We start from the raw sequence: 14,959 nt of genomic DNA on the forward strand, positions 1-14,959 counted from the left end.
ATAATTATTGACCCAAATACCAGAAATAACTCCCAATGGGTAAAGGAGCTTGATCCATTGAGAGGCCAGTATACTAGATCTTTTAGTTCTTGGATACTAGGGAACAGAAAATAATGTGAAATTATAAATAAATAGGAATAAATGATTTACACATGTGTTTCTGATATATCTTGGTGTATATCATGTACTTGGTATTAATATGTATTTTATTGTTAAATTTATTGATCATATTATTTGGAACAAATTCTCCTTTCACCTTGGTTTAAGAATAATTTTTTTCCTTGTCAATAAGGCAATAGAAAAGAGAATACAGGCTAACTATTTCTTGGTTTAAGAGAAGAAAAACTGTAAAAGAATTCAGTGGGATATAGACATTTAGGGTCTTTAAATGAGTTGAGAAATTCCAGGAGTTAGTTAAGTTAATGACAGAGAGCATCTTGAAAGAATTATGTTGCCTTCATACTAAGAAGGTCTATTTCTTTTTTGTTTTGTTTTGTTTTGCTGGAGGATAGAGGGTTACCAGATAGAAAAACTGTGTTCTATTTTGAAAAAAAAATAAAAAAACTAAACTATAGCAATGGATTTCAGGCAGAAAAGGAACATAATTATTTACACAGTGAAAATGGCAGGGCATTAAGAGACATCTGCCATCTTGATCCGCCAACAGAGCATCTTCTGTATTGAAGCAATTAAGGAGGGGGGGAGAGTCCCACAGAAATCTGTTTGGTTACCTTTAAATTATAAAAAGTAAAAAAAACAAAAACACATTTGGATGTTTTTGATGCTACTCAGAAGGAAAGAAAGGAAAAAAATATCAGGGATGGGTAGAAGAAAGGAAAAATGTTTGAAAACTGTTCTACTGATGGTGACATACTTTCAAATATTTTTCTTTTATCAGTCAAACTTCTTTTGAAAAAATAAATTTCTTTTCTTTTTCTTTTTCTCTTAAGTTATTCCATCTTGGATTATATGAAACTGACAAAATAAACATATTTTAAGATTGTTTATTTCTTGTTGGCTATACACCCTATATTTGGATGTAACTGTGAAATAATAAATAATGAATGAATAAATGGTTTGGATGGAAGATTGAATCTTTCTGAACATTACAACAACATCAAAAGATGGGTTGTCATTTTAGCCTGAAGCTTGTCTCATAAATAAGCTTATCTCATAACATTTTCCATAATAATAAGTAATGCTTAATATTTCTGAAGCATATGTCTTTCCACTCACACTTTCCCTTTAATTCAGGCATCTAGTCAACCCACTTTTTCTTAAATGTTGGGATGTGCCCTATAGTGTTGATAGCCTCAAGGGAGACAGATGGAAAAATAAATGCTTAGAATTTAGAGTGATAAAAATTATTAGAGGTTAGAGCAGTGTTCCTGAAACATACTGGAAAAGCACAGAGATGAATTGGGATTGTCTTGCAAGACTTCGCCTAAAGTAGCATGAAAGGTAATACTTAAAAGAAATGAACTCAGTAGGAGAAGTAACATTCCTGGCAGGACAAAAACATGGAAAGTGAGAGTAGGGACTATGTAGGACATGGGAGGTACTGTGAGGCCCTAGGACTTTGATTTAATGTAGCAATAGAAAATAGATGATGCATAGCATTTATAGGAAGCCAACCCTATTTTTTTTGTTTGCCGAGTTATGAAATAATGAAATTTCATTTCATCAAAAGATGAAAAGCTAGAGAAAAATGTTAAGTGACAACATCATGTATGTTTAATAGTGAGAACTGAGTTTGAAGGTAGAACAGACATGCCGTTTAACCATGATAGTCCCAGAAATTGTGTGTATTCGTTAATACTCATAAAAATTAATTGTACTTTTATAGTAGAACTAAACTTATACTTTGAGGAATTACTGAACATCATAATCTATGTCATTCATTGTTAAAGTCCTAACCACAGGTGGTTTGTGACTGATATATATGAGTACAGCTCCTTTTTCTTGACTTTACAGATGAAGAGACAGTGGTAGTTGAATGGGGATTATCTAATTTTGGTGGATATTGTCATATAGACACAAAATTTGTATAAAACATTAAGGTCAAAGAAGGTCAAATAAAATAAGGAAGGCACCTCACGATGTCTAAAGGGCTATTCTTTACATTAGTTTATTGAAAATATTTTACAATTTTAATAAAAACTTTTAGAAACTCTCAGAATTGTAGTTTGTTGATTAGATGATTAAACTAACTTAATAACCAAGCAATTCCATGATAGGCTTCCAACTTTAGTAGAGTTGGGTCAGTGAAAAAATATGCAGCCCTAAGGCTGTTGAAGCTTGGGATATGTTCCTGTCATGCCCAGCTTTTGATGTTTCCAAGTTCTCATCTTTCAAAAATACCAGAGCAATCTACACATGGATAATGATGTAATAATATGATTTAAAAAATAAAACAATAATAAGACTGAATCACTTTGTAATAAAGGTTTAAATATTTAAAATATGAGACCAAGAACTGAACATTTCAATGAATTTAGTTTTTGAAACTATGAGTCTTAGGACAAAATCAAACTAACCTAGTAAAATATTAAATTGTGAGATGATTGCCATCTAATGAGAATAAGGGAAAGAACTAAATACATACACACATACATACAAACACACACACACACATATATATATATATATATATATATATATACTCTTCCACTACAAATATTGAAAATTTAATTTAATAACCAATATTATATTTAATGATGAACTTGAGAATATCTCTATTCAAGTAACAAGTAATCTAAGAATAAGCATTGCAATTTTCAACAATACTTTTTGTTTGTTTTTTGGGGCCACACCCAGAAATATCAGCAAGTGTTGAGTGTTTACTCCTGCCTCTGCACTCAGAAATTACTCCTAGCTGGTTTGGGGAGCTTAATGGGATATTGCATGCAAGGCAAATGCTCAACCCACTGTACTATCACTGTGGTCTCAATTTTCAACAATATTCTTATAGTATAAACCAACATATAATTAGATAAACTCACAAATATTATAACCAGATAAAATAAAATTGCCATTGTTTAATATTTATGCCATCATATCCCTAGAAAACTCTAGAACTGTCTATTCAAAATTACATCACTTTAGACTAATGTCCCATAGTAAATTTGCTAAATTAAAATGCTATTATTTATTTAAAAAAATGACTTAGAAGAGTAATGTAAATTTTAGTTTAGTTTATAAAAGCATTCAACATATAATTGTTGATAGCATATATTTAATAAGAGACACATAAAACAAAAATAAGACATTAAACAACCATAATAAATGTTAGTCAAAATGTAATATAAATACAATATAATTCAGTATTATATAAACAGTATGAAATATAAAGATATAATATAACATGGAATTCATGTAAAAAGAATCGATTTAATAGAAAGCCAGACCATAATTGAGTGGAAAAAATGTTTTCAATTTAAGTTTTTATATTAATTCATATGTTTTATGTAAGTATAGTAAAATTTAAAAATGTATTCACTAAGTACCTAGGAAACAATTCTAAGTTGTATTGGGAAGAAAAATAAACTAACATTTAAGAAATATAATAAAATGAAATTAATACAGAGAAGGTATTTGTCAGATTTTAACACACAGAAGTCAGAAACTGTTAAAGAAAAAATATAGTACTAGCAGTAGGGTAAATAGAATGAAAAAATTAAGAGTCAAAAGAATTCTAATGTTATGTAGTGTAGATTATAGTATTTAGAAAATTGACAGTAAATGGGAGTTGGGCGTTTATTTCACCTCAATAAGCAGCTGAAATGGGAAATGCATATAAGAAAGAAGATGAGATAGGTGAATATTAATATTAATTTTGCATGAAGAAAGTCTTGATAAGGAAAACATTAAACAGAAAATTGATACAAAAAGCTAGCATCTGTACTTAACAGAGCAAATCAGGATTGAAAGAATACTGAAATAGAAGAGAAGTTTTGCAATAAGTATGGTAGGTGACAGATTGATTGCATTACAAGAAGAAACTTTACAAACCAATTGTAAACTGATGAATATGCAATCCAAAAATTGGATAAAGGCACTTAAATACCTACTTATAAAGTCAAGAAATAAATGAAAAAGTATCAACACATTTAAAATAACAAGCAACTACAGTTTAACTAGTAAGAAAAAAGTAACAAAAAGGCTGTGGTTATACTTTATATATCAATTTGTCAATGCTTTAAAAGAAAAATAATGCCCATAGTTGGCTTGCATGTGAATAAAGGGGACCTCATCTAGTTTTTCTGATGGATTGTAAATTAGTATATTCTTTGATGAAAGGAATTTTTTTTAGTTAATTATCAAAACCATTTGAGTCAGAACTTTCAATCTAGTACTTAATCCTAAAAGAATATTTAGGTACTTAATAAAGATAAGGGAGATCAATGGACTTTCAGTCCAGTTATTTGACATCAAACTCCTTGGATGGAAGTCAGGAAAATATTTCAGAGAAAATGTTGGCATGAGCAAATTTATGCTAAATGTATACTACATGTATACTAAATGTTATGTAAAATAATATTATAAAAACTAGTTAAATTAATGACTGAAAGAAAAATAGATCTATATTTTGGGATTAGCTTTCTTTACAGCTCAACATTTAAACCAGGACAAAATTCTGAAAACATTTATATAGGGCCAGGGCTAAATCACAGAACCAAGAGTAAACTCTTAGCATCTCTGGATATGGTCCTAAATACTTCCTCTTCTCCACTTTGATTTAAAAAAGCATATAAAATATAGCAGTTATTATTATTATATTATAGTATTTTATAAAGACATTTCATTAACTCATTTACTCATTTTTGCAATTTTGGGTATGAAATCTAGCATCCCACTCACATATGTAACATATACACTCTACCATAAACCTCATCCCCAACAACTATTTTATCATTCTTAAATTTCTTGTTTATTTTTCTATAAGAATTGTGAATTACTTATTTATTAGAAAAAAAAATATTACTTTTCTTTGAAAATATTTTTCAATATAGTGAGTAGGACGATGATTAAAATGGAAGGTGGGGTCAGAGAGATAGCACAGGATTTGATATGCTTACCTTGCAAGTGGCAGAGCATGTTTTGATCCTTGGTATTGCCTATGGTATCCTGAGAATCACAAGGAGTGATTGATCCCTGAGCACATAGCAAGAGTACGCTCTGAATAAAACCAGATGTGGCCCCCAAAACCACAATAAATAAAAGAAAATTGGAAGTTGAAGTATATGTAGTGTGTCCCTCCAAGGGCATATTTTCTTTGTAACTCCATGATAAACTTAATTTTTTTCACATATAAGAATTCACTACAGCGTAAATATATATCATATGTCAAAATCTAAGATGATAACTGGACTTGACTAGTATAATACTAGCACCAGACTAGAATCTTCCAAATACTTTTTAGCTTAATTTTACTTATCGGCAGGTGTTCTTAGGCAAGTCTCTAAAACACCCAATTTTTACAAGTCCCATATTCCTTCTTTCTCTAGAAAATTAGGTTAAAAATAGCCACCAGGCTGACCTCATGGGGCTCCTGGAGGAATTAACTGAAACAATGACTAAGAGAAGGTTTTGTAGAGCAGACAAAGGCTAGATAGACAAGATTATTCCCAGTTTTTTCTTTTTCCTTTTTTGGCACTTTTCTCATCCATTACATGCTCCTTGTATTTTTAGAGATGCCGTAAGTCTGATATGTTCAAAGTAAATGCATCTCGAAATCTGGGAAGATTAGATCTTCCACTGCCTAAACAGCACCATTTTTGATATTAATAGCCCAAGATGGACTTAAATGTTGAAGAGTCATCCAGTGTTCTACTTTCTAGCTGCCTGCTGAGTTGTCTTTGAAGAGCCAGCTGTAGAATAGAGTAAGATAAAATGAAACAAAAGGCCTGTCAGGATTAAAATGGCCTCCCCTCTTCTAATTCTATGAGTGCCAAATGTTTATGCCAGGTTCAGGCAAACACAGTCCTGATTATTTACATGGCATCATGGAAGTAAACACTAAAGGAGAAAGAAACTTGATGCTTTTACTCAGCATGATATAAACCATTATCTCATGTTTTCTATGGAAAATAGTCTCAGCCGAGAAATTTGGTAACTCAGTAGGCTATAAATAGGATGTACAATGTGATTACTCCATTTGGATTACTTCGATATGTAATTACTTTTAGGAGCCAGTAGAAAGAAACACTATTAAATGATAATTATACGACTGTATTTGCTATAAGGTTTTGTAATAGCCCTAAACATGGGCATTTTCATTAACTGTTTGTCATAGATAATAAAGCCATTTTTCTTAAAAAGAAGCAATTCTCTGCAAAAGCAGTCGCTCCACAGAGGATTCGTTTCCACTAAGAAAGGGCAGAGGAGCCCAACTGTGCAGTAGGCTTGCTTGTCCATGAGACAAAATAGAGGCTACCACCCAAGTAGGTGAAATCCTTGAAACTCCCTAGAGAACAAACTGCCTTAGTATAATTGTTTCCTCTGAAACATACTGTTGCACCTCTAAAAAGAAAGAAGACAAGGCAAGAACTAGAGATAAAAGTGACACAGTGAGAAAAGGAAGAGGTTCTTTGTTATTCCCCAAGGGATAAATGAGGCTACAGACAGGCATTAGGACTGAAACTAAAGATGGGAATTATATGAACATATACATCAAAGCTAGGTCACAAATATTAAGGAGAACAAATAAAGAGAATGGGACAGAAAACGAAAGTGAGACCAGCAGAGTACCTCCAGTTAACAAAGGACCACCAAGTCACTACTGATAAACATACATTAAAATAGTTTGCTAAAAGTTTTTCATTAGAAAGCTGATGAAAGCTCAGGTTGCCATAGCAACCCATCAGCCCAGGGGAAGTCAGAAAATATAATTTGGGAATTAGGAAAATTCAAAATGTAGAGGCAGGGTTTCTCACAGGCTCAAAGATGAGCTAAGAAAGTGTGGTGGAAACCTCATTTAAATCAGCTAATTTAATTTAGTTTGGCCAATACTTCTTAAATGCCTACTACACACCAAGTTTTCCTTGCTTGGAAAAATTAACCTTTCCAGAAAAAAATTCTGTTATTATATCCAGGTCTCATTAGAGGTTCAATTCAGCTATGTCAGTTCTTTGCAGAACTGTTTCTGAAAGGGCTCAGAAAGTATACACACGCACACACACACACACACACACACACACACACACACACACACACCACTTCTAAAAGGCTACCAAGCAGAAGGAAAAATTTAGATTAATTATAAAACTGGAGAGCTAAGCGTCACTTTGTATTTAAAAATGATGGAAATCACCTACAAATTGAATCATGAATTGTAGGTAATTCTGTAAAGCTTATTTAAAGTACAAGTCCCTTTACACAAATTTCTTACACACCTCAAGGAGGTTCTCAAGAGCCTGTTGATTGCAAAAAGAAAACATTAGGAAAGAGTCTCACTTATAGCCTTAGGACTTTCTACCACAATGCTCATTCAATATGTGCTTGATTTATAAGGATCATAATGAACTCCTTAAATCATCCCAATAAAAAAAGTGTGTCCTATCATATTCCACCATATAAATCTTAGGGATCTAGGGAATAGTTGCCTTAGTAATTCATCAAAATGACATGGTGGCTAAGGCTATGACCTTTAGCTTTTGAGGGGCCTGAGTTCAAAACCTAAGTCCTGTGTGGTTGACTGATGTTGAAAAGTTAGTCACTTGTCTGTGCATCATTTACTCATCTTCAAAATGAGCATGATAATAATGCCCTTCTTTGGTTGAGAGAATTAAATGGATAGGACAAGGCAAGGATATTGGCATGGTGTTTGGAACACAGTTACTGGCATTTCTGATACTAGTAACAGTGACCATGGTGGTGGGCTGTGGAGGAGAGAAACTGGGAAAATGTAAGGGTAATTCTGCAAGCTGGCCTTGAATATAAAAGAAAGTCTCTGTTCAGAGACTTGTGTTCCCTGCCTAATGCTATGAGTGCAGATTAAGCCGAGAAAGAGTCATCTAGGTCAAAACATGTCCTTACGCACCATCTAAGTTAATAGTGCCATGAGCATTGTAATCACTATCCTTACACACTATCTAGGTTAATGAAACCATGAGCATTGAATTAATGATGCCAGGTACCTGTAACCGCTATCTTCACATTCCATATGGTTGCTATAATGGCTGAGCAATGTAAAAACTATTATTACCCATGTTCTGTTTCCTGCCTCAAGTTTCCTTTTAAAAACTCCATCCCTTCCTTCAATAAATGAAGTTTATTGCTAGACAACACTTCCCTGAGAGTGTATTGGACTCGCAGTCTCAGTCTTTCTTCCTCTTCCTGAGTCTGGCCTCACAGGCTACGAACTAAAAGAGACCCTCTCCCCAACCATGCATTGGCCTCGTGGCGGGAGGGGGGGCACCAGAGCCCACCAGTGGAGAAAGTAAAAAACTACTATCTATATTGGGGCCAGAAAGATAGCGGAGGTAGGGTGTTTGCATTGTATGCAGAAGGATGGTGGTTGGAATCCCGCCATCCCATATGGTCCCCCGAGCCTGCCAGGAGCGATTTCTGAGCATAGAGACAGGAGTAACCCCTGAGAGCTGCTGGGTGTGACCCAAAACAAACAAACAAAAATACTATATTGATCTCAATTCTTATAATCATGATTTTAGTAACCAGAAGGTAATAATTAATATAGCAACAGTACATTGCAAGCATGCCCAAAATGAAAACCTACATGGTCAGGAAGACTACTTTTTATTCTTATATCAAAGGATGACATTGGTCTTCTTGGTTTTTAGAGATCTGTATTGTTGTAGGTTTATACTGGAACAGTTGCAGACTAAAGTAGGTTGGCTGTGAATCAAAAACCTGAATTCATTATTCTTTTCTACCCCCTAGTTTTCTCAAAGAATTCTATCAGTTGGAATCCTACATCAGTTGAGCTTCTGTGACAAAATATCTACTTGAAATAATCTACAAATCAAGAACCTTCTTGACTGACAAAATAAGAAGCACAAATTACATTAAATGTTGCCATGGTTATAGTGGCAAAACAATGCTTTGTGCATGCCCTTTGGGAAATAATTCTCCAGCCCCATGTACGTCTTAAACTCTAACCCAAACACAATGCATTGAAGCTGTACTTGGAAAGGAAGCACAGCTGAAAATTTACATTGCCTTGAAAAAACTTGAACTAATTGCTTTTACTTGATATCAATATTCATAAAGCCATACATCCCCCCAAGGGCTCATCAACCACTTAAAAAAAAGATAAAGTTATTTGCATATTGACCCTGTAAGCTTCTCCACTTGGTTTTCCCACTGCTTTATGAGTATCAAAGCCAATAAAAACAATAAAGATAAAATTAGACTCTCTGATTCATATGCACCAAATAAGAGCATGTCTCAAAATAAAGGTGGCATTATTATTTTTTGTTTGTTCTTTAAAAAGGGGCAGTGTGAAATTAGGGAAAATGCTTTTCTCTGCATTATAAAGAAAACACCTTTTTTAATTTCTACCTCTCTTAATTCATAGGAACAGTTATACAAACCTCTGTTGTCTCTGACTGTGAAGTTTGGATTGTGAATGATTTCAGGGGGTAGACTGAAGATAAATCTTGGTCCATTGGCTGTGTCATCCTTGTCATCTGCACTAATTGTAACAATTGGCTGAAAGAGAAAGGAGACCCATAAATGAAAAATGCTGATATTGGTACATTAGTTATTCAATAAAAGAAAAGAAAAAAATAAATTTAGGCTCTTTTAAGAAGCTTGGTTTTCATTAAAGAATGTAGAGTTGCAGAGCTCATCCAGAACTCTAATTCCTTCGCAGTGAAAGGGATGTTCCAGGGGCCTATTGATCCAACTCCACTTCCAATTCTTTGCCCATATCCAAGGAAAGGTATTTTACCTGATTAGAAAGTGGCTTGGTCTGATCACTCTCACAGATGAAACCTTCATAAGGGGCAGCAAACTTGGGTGCATTATCATTGACATCAAGTACCCTAATGGCCACTGGGACCTTGGCTTCCTGATGCCGATTGTCTGGAAGAGGATAATTCGGTCAGTGTCAAGATGGAATTCCCTTGCATTTAATATTACTCTTGGGCAAAGCTCAACTCCCTTTCACTCATCTGGTAGAGCAAAAGAGCTGATATTTAGCACAAAAGGCATCTAACAACCTCAAGTCTGTGATGGCCAGTGGGTGACTCAGAAAGCCACAAATGAACTCAACCTTTGCCAGTATTGTCATCTGAAATATTAAACAGTTTAAAGGTTTCTTTTTTTTAAGTAGAATATCATCACCTGAAATAAACATCAATATGAGTCCAGTCAAAACGAAACCACTTTTCCATTTCTGCTGACTCTGGTGCTAAGGTTTAATTCTAAATGCTTATAATGGAGCTTGGATCCCCAGAGTGTCGTCTGAACCAACAGTTCTCAGAGAAGAGTCCCCTGAGCTGCATCAAGGCTGCTCTTTTTGGAAATGAAAATTCTCAGGCCCCTCACTGACCTTAATTCAGAAGCACTGAGGACAGAATCCAGAAATCTGTGTTTACCGAGCCCTTGCAAGATCAAGTTTCAAAAAACTGGTTTAGGGGTAAACACAGTCCACAAGTCTTGGATCCAACGATGCTACTGCTTTAGGTTTAAACAAAACTGAGTGGCATGATAAAGAAGGGAAAACCTTTCAGCAGTGGTTCTGAGCTTCAAGTTGCTGAGGGCTATTAGCCATTTGACAAGTGTGTCTCCAGTTATGCCAGGGAAAATGAAAACATTATCCCTTTTCCTATATATCTTTCTAGATGGAGGTTCAATAATACGTTCCAAAGATAAGTTCTAAAAGCTAGTTTAAGGCTAAAAAAAAAAAAGAAATTCTATCTTAGTTGTCATTTGAATGAATACATAAAATCTGAAGAAATAGTATTTAATAATACAGAATCAAAACCCTCAGAAGAATACATACGGATTTCTGCTGCAAACACAGATATGTTGAGCCAGGCTGTCTCCTCTCTATCCAAAGGTTTCGTAGTTTTAATAAAACCATCCTCTGGATTAATTGTGAAAAACCTGTCAAGGTCAGTATGTCGATCGATGGAATACCTAAGCAGGATGTAAAGAAAATAATTAGATAAAATAATAAGTAGATAATAATTAGATGAAAATAATAAGATGAGAACATTCTGAATAAGTTAATATTTTTTCCATGCTAAAAAAATACAAGGGAAGTTTTTCAATGAATGACTTAAGTGTTTTTTAATCAAATATATTTCTCAAACTTTGTACATGCATCTTTTATAGAAATCACTTGGCTACATTGGAATTTTTTATTCTTTACAATGAATGAAGAGCTAGTTAGCATACTTGATTGAGAAATGTAATAATATGTTGCACATTTCTCCAAATTTACTACAATCATGCACCATCTGAATATTTATAAACTGAACTTGGGAAGTGTTTGCTATACTCCCAAATGGCTCAGAAAGTCACAAATATCTCCAACCTTTGCCAGATTTTTGCATATGAAATATTAAAGAGTTTCCATTTCATTTAAATATATTAGCAAGAACCATTTATGGCTAAAAATAGCATTTTCCTCTTACTTAAAGGCAAATACTAACTTTGGGGGGGTAGATTTATTTGGTTTATTTATTTAGAGGAGAGTTTCTCAGCTATCCTGACCCTATATTGCAGAATGAAACAAATATACAAAGCAGATTTGTCTATTCATGTGTGGATATATCCTCCTATAACCACTCTTGTATCCCCAATAACATAGATAGAAAGTTTTATCAACTGCTGTCCACTAGAAGATTTTATTTGTTTCCCAACAAAGACAAAATGATTTCTAGAATATTACTTGAGTAATTTTATGGCATGTTGGATTATAGGGCTGGGGTGTAGTAACTTAAAATAACTTGCCCAGGATATTCAAGCAGTTGTAATAGACCCCGACCTCCATTAGTCTGTCAAACTCCCTTTCCTTTCAGTCCCTTATTCTAACTCCACAATGGAAGAGAGCAAAGATAGTGAAGTCAATTCAGATAGCAAGCTGGGCTTCATTATCTAGTTTCTGGGAGAGCCATTATTAGAACCTAACTTTTCCAATTCTAGATTATGTTCTTTCCAGGAATGAACTGCATGGAGCAGCACTTCACAATATAGAGCACGTGGGCTCATCTATTATATCATTTGGCTCCACAGTTCCCTGTGGTAATAGACTGATGAGCCCTCTTCCCCAGAGATGAAGCTAAAGATAAACCATCATATCCTCAAAAATACCAATAGAGGTTCAGTAACTGAGCCCTGCATTAATTGTCATGTGAATAGGAAGTAAAGACAATAGCCTTTTCAAAAATTACAACCAGAGTGTAATTCCTAGTTGATACAAGATACACACAGAAGTTTTTTCAAATATCATTCCATAAAAGTGCATCAATTTTGATTTTATAAAATACTAGGTATAATTTCATGCTACTCCATATAGTAGCTAAATTACATTTTTAAAATGAACTTAAGTTCTTCGGATTTTAGCTTATTTATTAGCATGAGGCTGACAAGTGAATGGAAACCTGTGTAGGGAAGGATGCACCAATAAGACTCGGTGGATATTTGGATATAAGTAGGAGACTAGATGAGTTATAGATTTCCTATTCAAGTATCTGAGTCAGGGAAACACAGAAACACACAAAGTTAACTCAGCAGGATAAGATTCTAATAGGTGGGGCCAGAGTGATAGCACAGCAATTGGATGTTTGCCTTGCCCCTGGCTGATCCAAAAGAGACCTGAGTCTAATCCCCAGCATCTCATATGGTCCCCCAAGCCTGCCAGGAGTGAGTCCTGAGTTCAGAACCAGAAGAAACCCCTGAATATCACTGGGTGTGGCCCAAAAACCAAAAAAAAAATATTCTAATAGGGCTATGCTGCATGTTAATAAACAAAGGCTTCACTATATTTTTCATTCAGAGCCAGGCAGTAGTCAGTTTGTTCTGTTTTTTAAAGAATGATACACTAAGTCTGACCTCAAAGATATACTTTAAATAACTGAATGCACTAGTAAAGGCAAAGTGAGTGGATATAAGTGCAGGGAAGATCACCAATTAAACATTCAATTAGAACTAGGGCAAGATATTAGCCAAGTGGCAGAAAATCTTGACTATATACTCAACTTTATGTTGTCGTGGGGTGGGAAGGATAATAGATAAGTGTGCGTACAGAAACATTAAAAGGTCAATGACAAAAGGTTGAGCTTTAGATCGTATCCAAAATCCGGTCAAAAATGAAAGACTAGTGAAGACACCACAGGTGGTGCATATGAGGCATAAAGATGTCACTTTCAAAGAAATAATTGGGGAGATTTTTCCCCAGGAAAACAACTTTGACCAAATTGTGTCTAATGGTATAGAGTCTTAAGCACATGCAAAATGCCCAAGAATCAAGAGCTTAAAAGGACTTATAAAGCTTTACATTTCTGTCTACGGAAATTAATTTTATTGTCCTTTAAGATGAAAATAAGCAACCAGGAAAGCAGGTAGTGAGAAGAGACATATGGCATAGAATGCTTTGAATGTTCTACTTGTTAGTCAACTCTAAAAGTAGAAAACTAAATGGCTCAAACAGGTTGGCTCAAATATGGTACAGAGCATCTTTGGTTAATTATAGGCATGGAAATTGCCCTCAGACACAGAACAGCTACCAATGAAAACATTACCTAAATAATCAATCACAGATGTGGGTCCTTGGGAACAATAAGGAGCAGAGGAAATGAGCAGCTGATTCATATGCTTTGATGTCATCTCCTTTCTGAAATGGTACTTGTTTTTTCACTTCTGTTTTCAAAACCTTAACCAATTCATTTAAAATTCATCCCTTGAACATTTTGAGCAGTTAAATGGTATTACAAATAATCATTGGTTACTGTGTAATGTTTCTTCCTGAACAGAAAGAACACAGTACTCAAACCTTCTCAAGAAACTCATCATGGGTTCTGAGGTGGAGTGAAAAATTTCAAAATGAATTCAAGGCAATGAAGTTGAAGCCTCATGGCCCAATCCCAGGGGATTAGGCGGATGGGTCTGGAAGCAAATGCCAATACAGGAAATAATCCACACACAGTTATGGAGATAAAACAGATTCAGGGACTTCCACTGCAAGCCTTCCACTCACTGTCCCTAGGACTAGCAAACAGAAAGTTCAGTAGTGGAAAACCAAAAGCGTAAGATGCTTCTCCTTGAGACCCCGGGGACTTTCTTGGGAACCCAAATACCACACCCACATGCTGTAAGGCACCATTTTAAAAGGTATTTCAATCCAAAGGTGCTTCCATACAATATATAAAAAGCATATTCTGAAAAGGATGAAAATCCATTAATCCAACAAGAGTATTGGGCAATGGTTGAGTTCTAAATACTAACAGGTAATAATAACTTTGAGGAATCATAGTCATACCACTGAATCTTAGCACCTCCCTCTATCAATTACAAAAAAAGTCATAACTTGAAAGAGTAGTTATTGTTAACTTAAATATGGTTGAAATATGTTGTTTCACAAAAATAAAATGTTAAGGGGCTGGAGTGGTGGCGCAGAGCAGTAAGAAGTCTGCCTTGCTGGCACTAGCCTAGGATGAACCGAGGTTCGATCCCCCAGTGTCCCATATGGTCCCCCAAGCCAGGAGCAATTTCTGAGTGCATATCCAGGAGTAACCCCTGAATGTCACTAGGTGTGGCCCAAAAATAAAAAAGTTAAAATATAAATAATTCAGTTCTGGCACAACTGAAGTCACAAGATACTGAGGCATCCTGGCTCTAATGCCCAGTCTGTTATTTAGAAGTACCATTTTGTCCCCAAATCAGGAACTTCTTTGAAGATAATTGTCATATATAGGGAGACATTTCTTCATCTATTTCAAAGAGTGTTTCATTTCTTTACTTCTCTGTATATCCCCATAAGCATAAA

General features: G+C 34.7%; 1 protein-coding gene across 1 annotated transcript in view; it reads right to left on the minus strand.

Annotated features, from left to right (window-relative positions):
* CDH11 (cadherin 11) overlaps window positions 1-14,959 on the minus strand; it is a 130,028-nt gene that overhangs the window by 13,792 nt on the left and 101,277 nt on the right. Inside the window, exons 9-11 of the mRNA XM_049786353.1 lie at window positions 10,970-11,106; window positions 9,914-10,047; window positions 9,555-9,672 (exon numbers count right to left, since the gene is read on the minus strand). Of these exons, the coding sequence (XP_049642310.1) occupies window positions 9,555-9,672; window positions 9,914-10,047; window positions 10,970-11,106 (389 nt within the window). The remainder of the gene's footprint in view (window positions 1-9,554; window positions 9,673-9,913; window positions 10,048-10,969; window positions 11,107-14,959) is intronic.

This window comes from Suncus etruscus, chromosome 14, assembly GCF_024139225.1.
Source record: "Suncus etruscus isolate mSunEtr1 chromosome 14, mSunEtr1.pri.cur, whole genome shotgun sequence".
In the NCBI taxonomy this organism is placed as follows: Eukaryota; Metazoa; Chordata; class Mammalia; order Eulipotyphla; family Soricidae; genus Suncus; species Suncus etruscus.